The 14,535-nt window shown below is 40.0% G+C and overlaps 1 protein-coding gene across 7 annotated transcripts in view; it reads left to right on the top strand.

Annotated features, from left to right (window-relative positions):
• MAGI2 (membrane associated guanylate kinase, WW and PDZ domain containing 2) overlaps window positions 1-14,535 on the top strand; it is a 979,417-nt gene that overhangs the window by 575,728 nt on the left and 389,154 nt on the right. For all 7 annotated transcript variants that reach the window (XM_040343459.1, XM_040343461.1, XM_040343462.1 and 4 more), the window contains one exon: window positions 4,957-5,076. In XM_040343459.1, coding sequence (XP_040199393.1) covers window positions 4,957-5,076 — 120 coding nt within the window. The remainder of the gene's footprint in view (window positions 1-4,956; window positions 5,077-14,535) is intronic.

A 14,535-nucleotide genomic window follows, 5' to 3' on the forward strand; every position in this document is an offset into this window, starting at 1 on the left:
CAGCTTATTAGGACATGGCAGCAAAATAAACTTTATGGCTGAAAGACCATCAGAGGTATGAATAATCAACAGTTTAGTTAAATACTAAAGTAAACTCTACATGGAAAAAGAGCTAACCTAAATTTGTTATAAAATTAATTCCATAAAGTAAATGCTATGACTTCTGTATCGCTGTGAAACCTATGATAGAGAATTTTATTCCCTTCTGTTCATTAACCACTTGCTTACTGGGCACTTAAATCCCCCTCCTGCTCAGACCAATTTTCAGCTTTCAGCACTGTCACTCTTTGAACAACAATTGCACGGTCATACAACGCTGTATCCCAATGCAATTTTTATCTTTTTTTTCCTAACGAATAGAGCTTTCTTTTGGTTGTAGTTGATCACCTCTGGGTCTTTTATTTTTTAATAAAAAATAAAAAAACGTTTTATATTTTGTTATAAAGTTTAGCAAACAGGTAATTTTCCTCCTTCGTTGATGTATGCTGAGGAGGTTGCACTGATCGGCACTGATAAACTGCACTGATGGGCACTAATAGGCTTCACTGATGGGCACCAATAGGTTGCATTGGTGAGCACTGATAAGGCGGCACTGATAGGCTACACTGATGGGCACTGATAAGCTGCATTGATGGGCACTAATAAGACGACACTGATGGGCACTGAGAGGCAGCACTGGTGGGCACTACTGAGGAGGCACTGTTGGGCACTGAGTTGGCACTGATGGGTGGCACTGAAAGACATTGATAGGTGGCACTGACAGGCATTGATAGGTGGCACTGGTGGGCACTGAGAAGTGGCACTAATTGGTGGCACATGTAGGTGGTACTGATAGCTGCCACTGATTGGCAGTGATAGGTGGCAGTGATGGGGAATGATGGGTGGCAGTGATGGGCACTGATGGGTGGCAGTGATGGGCACTGATCAGCACTGGTAGGTGGCACTGATTGGCATCACTGGTGGGCAATGATAGGTGGCACTCATTGGCATTTATAGGTGGCACTGATTGCTGGCACTGTTATGCACTAATGGACACTGATTTAAGCCTCTATTATGCACTGTGGGCACTGGCAGGCGGCACTGGTAGGCACAGATAAGATGGCTGTGCATCTTCCTCTTCGGGACTGATGTACCTTGCACAGAAGCCAGTGATAAGCTTTTTCTCTCCTCACGCTGTCAGCGAGAGGAGAAAAAAAAACGATTTAACGATCGTCTGTTTACATCACGTGATCAGCTGTTATTGGCTGACAGCCAATCACGTGGCAAGGGGCCGGTATAATTGACTCAGTGATTACAGTGCACGCCGTGCGTTCCCTGCAGGGGGTGCGTGAGGAGCGTGCAAAGGGGAGGACGTCTATTGACGGCCTCCCCGGCAAAGTTTTTTTTAGTTTCCTTTCACAATCTGAAGCAAAATGGTATGGCTAGTCTCAGTTAGATCTAGTACTGTATATGTATATCTTTGAACATGTGCTTGTGTGACTTGGGAATATCAATTGATTGGGGGGGTAGGAACTGATGTGAGTAAATACAGCAAGTCGTTACTCATAGGTACAGACTGATCCATAGTGTAAAAAGCTAGTAAATGTTAAACAAAAAGTTTACAGCAGTTTTCCCCATTGCCATTTTTACCGATTTGCTCAATATTATACTTCTCAATATTTGTTGGAGTACCTTTTAAAGTATATTCTGAAATGCATTCTATCAATAAGTAATGGACAAACAACAAGTTAGATTGGGAATGATGCTATTATTTCTGTCTGCAGCCCAAGTACCCATGAAATTTCTTATTAATGTGGTGTTTACCATTTCCACCCTTGATCTGTGAGGCCGCGTACACACGACCGGTCCATCCGATGAGAATGGTCCGACGGAGCGTTTTCATCGGTTCACCGCTGAAGTGGTCTGATGTGCGTACACACCATCAGTTCAAAAACCGATCATGTCAGAACGTGATGACGTAAAACACACGACGTGCTAAAAAAAAAGAAGTTCAATGCTTCCAAGCATGCGTCGACTTGATTCTGAGCATGCGCGGGTTTTGAACCGATGCTTTTGTGTACTAACCATCGGTTTGGACCGATGGTCAGCAGCCGTCCATCGGTTCGATTTTAAAGCAAGTTCTCTAATTTTTGTCCGAAGGACAACAGACCGATGGGCCGTACACACGGTCAGTTTGGACTGATGAAACTGAACTTCAGGCTGTTTTCATCGGCTTGGACCGACCGTGTGTACGCGGCCTAAGTCACAGGAATATCTTTTTCCCCTCCGGCCTTATCTATTTTCTACATGTCCCTCAAGTGTAGCTGAATGTTCAAGTGCACAACATAAACATTGGCCCAGTAATAAGCACTACTTAAATGCAGCATTAGTATTTTCTACTCACTTCATTTCACCTTTACATGATGTTTATGTGTGTATGCATTTGATTCCTCTGGGAACTTGTGTTTTTTATAATACAAAAAGTTAAATTTGTTTTTCTAAATGTTGACCTGAATGAGTGAGTGTGTGAGTGTGTGTGTTGACTTGTATGACTGTAGTAAGTAAATATTGCACGGGTCATGATATTAATACTTCAATTTTCTACCTGAGGTGCCTCAAAATATGCAGTATAATAAATAAATACATAAGAAGTACATTATCTAGTTGCTTTGTGTATTTAGGAATTTTTTTATACAGTGATGCCATTTAAAGGCCAACTCGGGAGACCAACAATTTCAAGCATTCAACTAAACATTTAGCTTGCATTTGCTGTTTATTGAGTTAAGAATTAACCACTTCAGCCCCGAAAAGGATTTAGCCCCTTAATAACCAGGTCATTTTTTGCAATACAACATTGCGTTATTTTAACTGAAAATTGTGCAAGCATGCAACGCTGTAACCAGACAAAATGAAGGTATTTTTTTCCCCCATGAATAGAGATTTCTTTTAGTGGTATTTGATCACCTCTGCGTTTTTTTTTTGTTTTTTTTTTGTTTGTTTTTTACGCTATAAACAAAAAAAGAGCAACAGTTTTGGAAAAAAACACAATATTTTTTACTCTTTGCTATAAAACATATCCAATAAAAAAATGTAAAAATCTAACTTCTTCATCAATTTAGAATAATATGTATTCTGCTACATATTTTTGGTAAAAAAGAATCTCAATAAGCGTATATTGATTGGTTTGCGACAAATTGGACACTAAGTGACACTTTTAGGGACCAGTGACACCAATAAAATGACCAGTACTAACAATTATGCACTGACAGTGTATAAATGACACTGGCAGGGAAGAGGTTAACATCAGGGGTGATCAATAGACTTTTTTAGAACTTTTGTTTCGGGATTCGTTTTGTTCGCTTTCAAAACGATTTGAAAAGTTTTCGAATTCAAATAGTCTTCCAACTTCCAAAAAGAATAAAATAGAATAAGAAATAAAGAAATAGAATATAAAAAAAATCTAATTAGGAAATTCGGATAAATCCTCAGCCTCATCCATGTCTTTGTAGATCTACACTGGTCCATATCATTTGGTGGAGGGGGGATTATGGTGTGGGGTTGTTTTTCAGGGATTGGGGTTGGCCCCTTAGTTCCAGTGAAGAGAACTCTTAGGGCAGCAGTATACCAAAATATTTTGGATAATTTCATGCTCCCAACTTTGTGGGAACAGTTTTGAGATGGCCTTTCCTGTTCCAACATAACTGTGCACCAGTGGACAAAGCAAGGTCCATAAAGTCCTGACCTAAACCTGATAGAACACCTTTGGGAGGATTTAGAGCGGAGACCTGCGAGCCAATCGTTCTTGTCCACATTATTGCCTGACCTCACAAATGTTCTTCTGGAAGAATGGTCGTAAATTCCCATAGACACACACCTAAATATTGTGGATAGCCTTCCCAGAAGAGTCAAAGCTGTTATAGCTGCAAAGGGTGGGTCAACTCAATTTTGAACCCTATGGACTAAAACTGGGATGCCATTAAAGTTCATGTAAAGGCAGGCTTGCCAATAGTGTGTGTGTGTGTGTGATATATATATATATATATATATATATATATATATATATATATATATATAATGTATAGTTTAGGAATTTCAACATAGCAGAGACTTAGATATGCATCGCTATGACAATACACTATGTCCAATTCTGTACAGAGGGGGAAAACATGTTCTAGCCTTGTAGGATTCTAAAGGAATCTATAGGTTATTAGATCAAAGAAATAAATATCTGGGGTTTCTAACCACCTACCCCATAGTTTTTTTAGGATTTAGAGTACACCCCTGAAGTTAGAATATCAAGGTGCCATTCATACTATTTAGCCATTCTAATGCAATGGAGATCAGTTGATTTCTGTTGCTTTAGAATAAGTTTCTTGGCCTGGAATAAATATCTGGATATAGCAGATTTTCTATTCTCAACTGCCAGTCATACAGAATACCCAGTATACCGATTGGACAGGGTATTTTTTAACTGCTTAATGTTTGTTTTTCTGTGGACACCAAAGAGGAAAATGCTATGATTTGGACCAAAGTCTAAGGCCCCATACACACGTCCGAGGAACTCGACGGGCAAAACTCATCGTTTTGCTCGTCAAGTTCTGTGTGTAGCCGCCGAGGATCTCGGCGAGCCAACTTTCCTCATTGAACAACGAGGAAATAGAGAACATGTTCTCTATTTGGCTTGACGAGGAACTCGTCGGCTTCCTCGGCTGAAAGTGTACACACGCCGGGTTTCTCGGCAGAATTCAGCTCCGACCGAGTTTCTGGCTGAATTCTGCCTAGAAACTCGGTCGTGTGTACAGGGCCTAAGATACACAGGGTTAACCAATAGAGGTTCATCTTTATTGTTAAGATTTGTACTAAATAGAGTACAACATTCTGCTGCTACTATACAATGCAAAAGGGTAATAATTAGTTTGGGTTAGAAAATTAAGAGATTTGATCATATATACATTTGTTATTTCTTCTTTTTTTCAGGCACCACAAGGCAGCCTAAAGAAGGGGAGGTGCCGGGTGTGGATTACAACTTCATTACAGTGGAAGCGTTTATGGAATTAGAGAGAAGTGGAGCACTGCTAGAGAGTGGTACTTATGAAGGTGAACACAATGCATTTATTTTTATTCCTTGTAGGGAAAAGCAGTTTATGCTGATTAAAGGGTAACTCCACTTTAGTGGGAAAAATAGCAAATAAAAAATATGTTGCTACACTAGCCCAATGTTAATTTAATGTTATAAAAAAATATTTTCAATCTGCAGTGCCTAGAGGCCTTCTGTACACAGTTGGTGTACAGAACTTCCCCAGGAAATGTAATGTCCTGCTTGTGTGATTGGCTCACTGATTTTCACAGATGTCTGCACTAAAATACAAGGCTTGTTTAATGTATCTTCTGCAATTAAAAATTGATTTTGGTGAGATACTCCCAAAGGGTTAATCACTTCTAAAGGGACGTTGATACTTCTCTGAATAATAATGAAAAAGTCACTCCCATTCAGATTCATTCACAAACTTGTAGGAATCTGCAACAAAGCTTTTGTTTAAATCCATGAAATGTACATTGCTCACCCAGAGGGGGTTGTTTTTTTTCTTAAACCTACTCTTTAGGTTTGATATATTTTATATACTTGTGGTGAAAACTTGCCAAATTATTTTGACTTGCTTTTTATGGCTTATAGTGCGTAGGATGATGATTTTTTCCATTTGTTTGAGGGGCATATTTTATTTTGTATGTTATCAACACTAAGGGGTGTTTTTATTAATGTTTTCACCCAAGAGTTATGCAACTTGAATTTTTCCAATTAAATCTTATATAAAAATGTTTGAATCTCCGGTGAAGATAATGCCACTAATGGGTTAAAACCTTAATAAGAATACCCATCAAATGTGACTACTTACATTTACTGTATGGAGTCCCTCACTCTTGAATTGTTTATAATTATGTAATGTGCTATTAAATGTATTTAGTGCATGTAATAAAATTATATGTAGATTGACTATAATTTTGCAAAACATTTTATCGCCAGGCAAATAGTACTTCAGTACATACAATATACTAAACTGTAATATACACCCAGTATATACAAAAATATTTAAAAAGAAACCTCCTTCCAAAAGTATTAGTTACCTGGCTTTCAGACTGTACCTCTTCAAAATTGAGTGGATGGAATTTCTGACTTTCTGATCTCTTTCTGCTCTGCACACTTTTCAGAAAGAGTTCATCTATTAGCACCTATATTATATCAGGACAGGTTTATTTTGCAGTAAAAATGTATTCGCTTAGGAGCTAAAATAAGGGCGGAAAGTTGATAGCTAATGGACTGACCCTTAAAAAAGTACATATGCAAAAAGGAATAAAATATTTTAGCTCTCATAAATTTAAAATATTAATAACATTTTATTAAATTATATAAAGCATTAAATGTAAGTAATTAGGACTGACAGTTTTTTTGGCACAACAGGACTTTCATGTATCAATATACTTAATATTGTATGCAACAATATCTACTGGGACCTGATCATATTAATCAATGGGCATTAGAATAATTGCTATAGGACATACAGCCTCATATTTTTTCATGTAAATGATATTCCAGTAATGCCGCGTACACACGATCGGTCAAACTGATGAGAACGGTCTGATGGACCGTTTTCATCGGACCAAACCGATCATGTGTGGGCCCCATTGGTTATTTATCCATAGGTTAAAAAAAAGAATTTTGTTTTAAGTTTAACCGATGGATACCTAACCGATAGAAAAAAAAACATTCGTTAGTAGGCACGTCCATCGGTTAAAAATCTACGCATGCTCAGAATCAAGTTGACGCATGCTTGGAAGCATTTAACTTTGTTTTTTTCAGCACGTCGTTGTGTTTTACGTCATCGCGTTCTGACACGATCTGTTTTTTAACCGATGGTGTGTAGGCACGACTGACCATCAGTCAGCTTCATGGGTTAACCTATGAAAACGGTCCATCAGACTGTTTTCATCGGATGGACCGATCGTGTGTACAGGGCTTTACACTATATTGTTTAAAGACTTCATAAGAGAACAGTTAACGGTGAATGGTGTGGCAGAGCCCCCCCCCCCCAAAGCACCCACCCACCCCCCTATGTTAAAGGCATGTAGCCTGGTATGGTTCAGTGGAGGCGCTCGCTTGTTCCCCCCCACCCTTTCCTGACCTGCGGTGCTGCATGCTCAGATGAGGATCTGGTATGGATTTTGGGGGGGGCACACCGTTTCTTTTCATAATTTTTAATTGTCTGCATTTTTTTTTTATATTTAGCAGTCAGCGAGGAACCCACTGACAGCTGATGAGTCATCCGTTGTTAAGTTCTCGTGGCCTGCTTCCCGGCCGCTCTTTAGCAACCAACTGAATGCGGTAAATTACTGCATTAAATAATGCAGTAATTACTGCTAAATTGAACAAATACTGCATTTGGTATTCAACGCAAAATTCTTAATGAATTGAACACTTGCACAATTGTTACCAAATGTGGTAATTTACCGCATTTTATTAGCCGTTATTTAACTCTAAGTGAATTGACCCCTATATCTCTGCTTCGAATATTGTCTCCCAGCTTTTTCAGTTTGCAAGGAACCTAAAATCAAATTATATTCATCTTCTTGGTAAGATACTTTGAAGAAATCTTGCAAGTAAAAAGTAGAAACTTCTGTTATACAACGCAGATTGTTATGGTTAAACTAAAGAAAGACCCTCCAGTTTTAGTAGTAAGTTTTGGAAAGGGCAGTAAAAGCCGTGCATTGATATTTATTTTGATTCTTGGTGACAGATTCCTTTTAAAAAGCAATAATTTATGAAAATAAATCTGTACTGATGAGGTACTAAGTTCTACTGTATGTGGACAATAAAAAATTGAAGGTACATAATTCAGAAGTATTAAAAATTTAGCAATACTAAAATATTATGAATTTTTCAGATTACATGCACCTGAATCAGCAGCAAAATGTCTTGGCTGTTAACACACAGCTTGTACAGAATTCGCACCGCTTTTGCTTGAATTGTTTGCACATAGCTTTTGACCTGCAGTAGAAAAATGACTGAACTCGGTAATTTGTGTAAAGTAGCCATAGCAGTTTTCCCTGTTCTTTTACTAAATGAATAGGGTAATTGATCATGGGTGGGAAATGTCCCTTTGCCTCCTGCTACCCCTCTGTTTATCAACAAAAGCAGACTAGTCATCAGGCAGCTAAACTAATTGTCTTTTTTTTAAACAAATGTTATCCTGCTACCTGCTTACTTTTCAATAGGTATGAGCCGAACACCCCCCCCCCCCCAGTTCGGTTTGCAGCAGAACATGCGAACAGGTAAAACAAATTTGAACACGCGAACACCGTTAAAGTCTATGGGACACGAACATGAAAAATCAAAAGTGCTAATTTTAAAGGTTAATATGCAAATTATTGTCATAAAAAGTGTTTGGTGACCCGGGTCCTGCCCCAGGGAACATGTATCAATGCAAAAAAAAGTTTTAAAAAAGGCAGTTTTTTTTCGGGAGCAGTGATTTTAATAATGCTTAAAGGGAAACCATAAAAGTGAAATATTCCTTTAAATTTCGTACCTGGGGGGGGGGGGGTGTCTATAGTATGCCTGTAGAGTAGCGCATGTTTCCCGTGTTTATAACAGTCTCTGCACAAAATGACATTTCTAAAGGAAAAAAAGTAATTTTTACCTTTAATAGTTTTTATTAGAAGATTTGAAAGAGTATAACAGTCTTTACATACATTAAGTGCATAATTCCATAACGTGAATCCGAGAATACATATCACAATGCATCAACCACATGGTGAACATTATCACAATTAGATATGGTGTCTCGAGTCTAAATACAAATCAATAAACCTATAAACCTGTATACTGATAACCATGACTTCGGTATAACACAGTGCTACAGGATTCACATAGACCACCGGCCCGGCCAAGCCCAGTCCAGACGAGGCGGACCCCCACACCAGCGGCGCCCCCTCCGGGAACAAGCTGTGCCAATGGCGGGGAACCCCCCCCCCCGCGGACCGCAAACCCAGGCCCCAGCCAGCGGCCAATATAGTATTTCCTTTGGGCATTCTGTGTATCTAGTAATAGAAAAGGAGAGGCTATACGTGCGTATGTAAATGAACATAGCACAGAGACATAACAGGGGGGTAGGAGGAGAGGGGGAATTGTACTAACGACTAGGGTGGGGGGAGATTGGGCTTAGGCAGCCCAAAGGAGGAGAAATTAGAGAGAAAAAAGGGAAAGAGAGGGAGAAGGAGAAAGAGAAATAGGGAAGACTGGATGCGTCTCTATTTTATCTCCAGAAAAAAGTAATTTTTAAACTAATCGCGGCTATAATGAATTGTCGGTCCCAGCAATACAGATAAAAGTCATTGAAAGTCATTGAAAAATAAGAAAAATGTGTGGGGGTCCCCCAAAATTCCATTACCAGGCCTTTCAAGTCTGGTATATATATTAAGAGGAACTCTGCACCAAAATAAAAAAATGGCATGGGGTTCCCCCCAAAAATTCATACCTGGCAGGCTGCAGGGAAAGAGGGAGCGATCCCCTCCTGAACCGTACCAGGCCACATGCCCTCAACATGGGGAGGATGTCCCGATGTTGATGAGGACAAGGGCCTCATCCTCACAACCCTTGACCAGTGGTTGTGGGGGTCTGCGGGCGGGGGTCTTATCGGAATCTGGAAGCCCCCTTTAACAAAGAGGACCCCCAGATCCCGGTCCCCCTATGTGAATTGGTAAGAGGTACATTGTACCCCTACCATATCACAAAAAAGTGTCAAAATGTTAAAAATTACAGGAGACGGCTTAGGACAATTAAAATAATTTTTTTTAATTAAAAATAAAAAAATAAAAAAAGATAACGGCAATGTAATCCACTCTCGATCTCCAGTGATGTAATCTATTCTCGGTATCCAGCGATGACCTCCAGCGATAAGCTCCAGCAAGGATACAATGCACACGATCCTGCCTCCAGCAGAGGCACCCAACAAATGGGGTGGGCCCAAAGACGCAAGGGGAATCGGCGGGGTTATCCAGTGAGGAGTATGGTTGACCCCGCCTCCCTCTGATGCAACGGGAAACCTGCGTTGCGTCAGAAGGGGCGGAGTCACCCATACATGTCACTGGGGGACCCCACGCTCTCTCATCCCCCCTCTTTTCCTGCAGCCTGCCAGGTTGCGTGCTCAGAGAAGGGTCTGTTATGGATTTTTGGGGGGAACCCCACGCCATTTTTTTTTTTGTGGAGCAGGGTTCCCCTTAATATCCATACCAGACCTGAAGGGCCTGGTAATGGATTTTGGGGGGACCCCCACACATTTTTTTTTCAATGACTTTCATTGACTTTTATCTGTACTGTTGGGACCCGACAATTCATTATAGCCGCAAGTAGTTTTAAATGATTTTTTTTTTCTTTTGGAAATGTCATTTTGTGCAGGGACCGTTATAAAAACGGGAAACATGCGCTACTTTACAGGCATACTATAAACACCCCCCAGATAGGAATTTAAAGGAATATTTCACTTTTATTGTTTCACTTTAAGCATTATTAAAATCAATGCTCCAGAAAAAAATGACGTTTTTAAAACTTTTTTGCATTGATACATGTCCCCTGGGGCAGGACCCAGGTCACCAAACGCTTTTTATGACAATAACGTGCATATTAACCTTTCAAATTAGCACTTTAGATTTCTCTCATAGACTTTTAAAGGGTGTTCTGCTGCTTGTCGAATTTACCCCAAATTGTGGCTATTCGGCGAACAGCCAATGTTCGAGTCTAACTCATGTTCGACCCAAACATAGAGCTCATCCTTACTGTTCAAACATACAGAGTGTTAGAAATAAGTAGAAGGTGCAATTGCACCTAGTTTGGTATTTGCCAAATATGTGCTAGACCTAGGGAATCTGGGTAGCTAAACTGGATCTTTATCCTGTCTCTGAGTTCATCTGCTGTTCTATAACCAGCTTATATGTAATCATCCTTACTAGCTTATGTAAGACTATCTAATTTGTGTTTTTCATGTTGTCTTCTTTGTTGAATAACGTTGTACATTTGACTGATGCTTTACTATAATTTTGTGGATGCTAGCTGAACTGGAAAAATATATTTGATCATTATGTGTGTTGCAGATTTTTACTCATGGCCATTGAACATTGAGCATGAGCAATTGAATTCCCAATATGCACAGGATAAATATACTCCAGTAACAAGCAGCTGTATTGCATATTGGAGACATTTTACTTGTGTGTAGTGATTGTGCACACATTGGGAAGCTGCTGCTGTTTGAAGAATTAAAGGTGGACAAGGAGCTTTGCAAAAATCAATAGAGACAGGTTAAATGTTCATGCAGTCTTATAGGTATATTGGCTTTTAGGATTACTATTTTGTACATCTGATACATTTTACTTGAAAAATATATAAAAGGTATATACTTCCTAAAAGAGGAACTTCACCCATTCCTATAAAATTGATCGACAATATGACATCCATTGTTAATACTCTTTTATCCAGGAGAACATACAAGGCCAGAGAATCCTGCATTGCCCTTTTCTCCCTATTTTTTGACAGGTAACATTGCATCCTGTGCCACCATCTTTTTTGGCTTTGTCATCTGAAGTTGGCTGTCTCTTCCAGGATGGCCCCAGATGATGTAGCACCAGACACATGATGATTTCTCTGGTGCTGTGGGGAAGCCCCCTACAGCCTCCCGGGATATGTGACATCAGTAACCAAGGAGTCTGCAGGAGGAAGCTTTGCTTTCTTTTTTTTTTTTTTTTAAGGGCGCGCTTTGTGTGATTTGCTAATGTTGTGAATAGGGAAAAATTGGGATGGTGAAAAGGAAACTTGTTGAGTGAAGGCTCTATTAGCAAACATTCACATGGTTGTGTAGGACAGTATTCCACCAAGAGTGAGAGTATTTGTACAGCAGGTATTGCAGGTGGATTTGAGCAGCCATGACAAGCAAGCCTGTACAGATCAATGACAGGTTGACATGCAATTGTTTGCATTAAATTGATCATTGAGCTGTTGCAACATGATTATAAACAGATGTGGGGTCCTTAAAACAGAACATCATTAACCACATATCCTTAACCACAGTGAGCACCCAATGTGTGATTACATGTGAACAGCTGCTGATCTCATAATCCTGTGCTACCCACAGTACAAATACACTCATTCTTGGTGGTATATGGCTTTACATGACCATGTAAATGAGTATCAAAAGTGAAATCATTACACTATATAATATGATAATATTAATTAAAAAAATACACTTTTTTATTTAAAAGCTGGTGGAGAAGAACCATATTACAGCATAGAAAACATGGGCCAAATCCTCAAAAGAGATACGACGGAGTAACTGCTGTTACTCCGTCGTATCCTGGTCCTAACTATGGAACTGATCCACAGAATCAGTTTCCCATAGTTACGGACGAAGATCCGACATGTGTAATTGAATTACACTGTCGGATCTTAGGAAGCAGTAACCGCATCCCGCCACTGGGGGCATTTCGCGTCGAAATGCCACCTCGGGTATGCAAATTAGGACTTACGGAGATCCACAAAGCTTTTCAGCTTCGTTTATCTCCGAAAGTTTTATTTTGCAAACGCAAAATTAGGGCTGCTTTTACAAGGTGTAAACTGTTTACCCCCTTGTAAAAACAGACCTTTCTTGCTCGCGACGCGATTTTTTTTAAATTTTAAAAAAAAAATTTGGCGCGTATCTTTTTTTTTACCCGACGCAACTTTATTGTCCCGTCGCATCCACAAAGCCCGACATAACGTAATTTCGTGCTATGGCCCGTCGGAAAATGACGTCACGAGCATGCGCAGTACGGCCGGCGCCGGGAGCGCGCCTCATTTAAATGGTAATCGCCCCCTGGAGAAGAGGAACGCCTTGCGCCGGCCGGATTTAAGTTACACGCTCAAAATTTCTAGGTAAGTGCTTTCTGGATCGTGCACTTAGTTAGAGATTTGCGGCGGTGTACTTCCATGGAAAAGTTACGTTGCGCCGAGGTTTTTGAGGATTAGGCCCATAGTCTTACTCAAACAAGATTGATTCTGTTTTTCATTCTATGTAGGACCAAGGGAATTGTAAAAATGTATTAAATTACAACGGTTTAAAACTGGCCTTGATCACTGCATTGTCAGTATTTGTCAACTTTGAGTGTTGAGAGGTGGTAGGCATGGATTGTACCTGTATATCTGACTGACCTTACTTTCCCCAGGCAGAGAATTTGCCAGCATATAATCTGAATAGTAAGCATGGTCAAGCTCCAGCTATCTCAGAAAGAATGATGAGTAGATAGCGTTTTTAAATCTGTTCAAGCTTTCCATGGAAGGAGGTCACCTGTGTTTTTTGCTGGAATTGTAGACATACAAGGATGCACCCGGATCTTTACAGCGTCATCTCAAAGTCAGCCTTGCCATCTTGACTTTTGTATTATTTTTTGTTGTTCTATTCCTCCTCTTACACCCTCCCCAGTAACAGACCCATGCCCAACCCACCACATTCCTCCCTTGAAATACAAGTCTCAGAGCGGACACTTGTGGTGAAGGCTGTGGCTGTTCCCAGCTGTGCCAATATAGAGTACTGAAGTTTAAGAGCAGATCATAGAATCTTCATTGACAGTCAGTTACAAAATAGCATGTAGTGTCCCACCCTGACACAGCAAGGGCTAAATTCTTATTTATAGCATGGGGGGGTGCCTAACGTCAACTATTACGCTACTTTTACACAGATGATAAGGGGTGGTGTGAATAGTAGCAGCAGGAATCAGAGTTTCCTGCTGTGACTCTCAGAGTCTAGCAGCTGCCACAGGCCCCATTACCTATAATGACAGGTTGCTGGCGGCTGCAGCTATTTGCAGTTTTCTCCACAGTCAGCGATTACCTGTGGTGATCGCTGTTGGACTCACCTTGTTTGCATCCGGAAGTGATCCCACAGGAAATCGTATTCCTGGCGTTACTATTCACAACAGCCCCTGGGTGTGAATGTAGCCTAATAGCAGCCTAATAGCACCACATTTCTAACCAAGTAAACAAAAGGGAAAACAAACAATTGGACTATCAGGTGCAAGCCATTGAATTAAGAGATATATTAAAAGATTAACCAAAGAAATGCTATCTTTGTTGTTTGCCTAAAAGGCAAATACAATAACGAATGAGCTCAAAAGGGTGTATTATTTGCGATTGGTACATTAAGATTCATCCCAAAGTATTAAAACAGAGACATCCAGTTACCATAGCCAAAAAATGTGCCTAAAAATTCACCCTAGAATAACATATAGGTTTAACATTGGTGCAAAATTAGGCAGCATCCCAGAATACGACGTTCATATTCTGGGGTAGAGCTTGGAGCGTTGCTAGGTCTACAAAAGATCTGGGGCTAGAGCCCATAGCAACGAACTAAGTAATAGGTTGGGCGGGCATACACATGTATATAATATACGTGTGTGTGTGTGTGACAAAGAACATTTTTATTTTAATTCATATGATCCTTTTGTAGAAATGTATGGAAAGCATTTCAATTGGTGAACTGAAGA

The sequence above is a fragment of the Rana temporaria genome, chromosome 3 (assembly GCF_905171775.1).
Source record: "Rana temporaria chromosome 3, aRanTem1.1, whole genome shotgun sequence".
Lineage (NCBI taxonomy): Eukaryota > Metazoa > Chordata > Amphibia > Anura > Ranidae > Rana > Rana temporaria.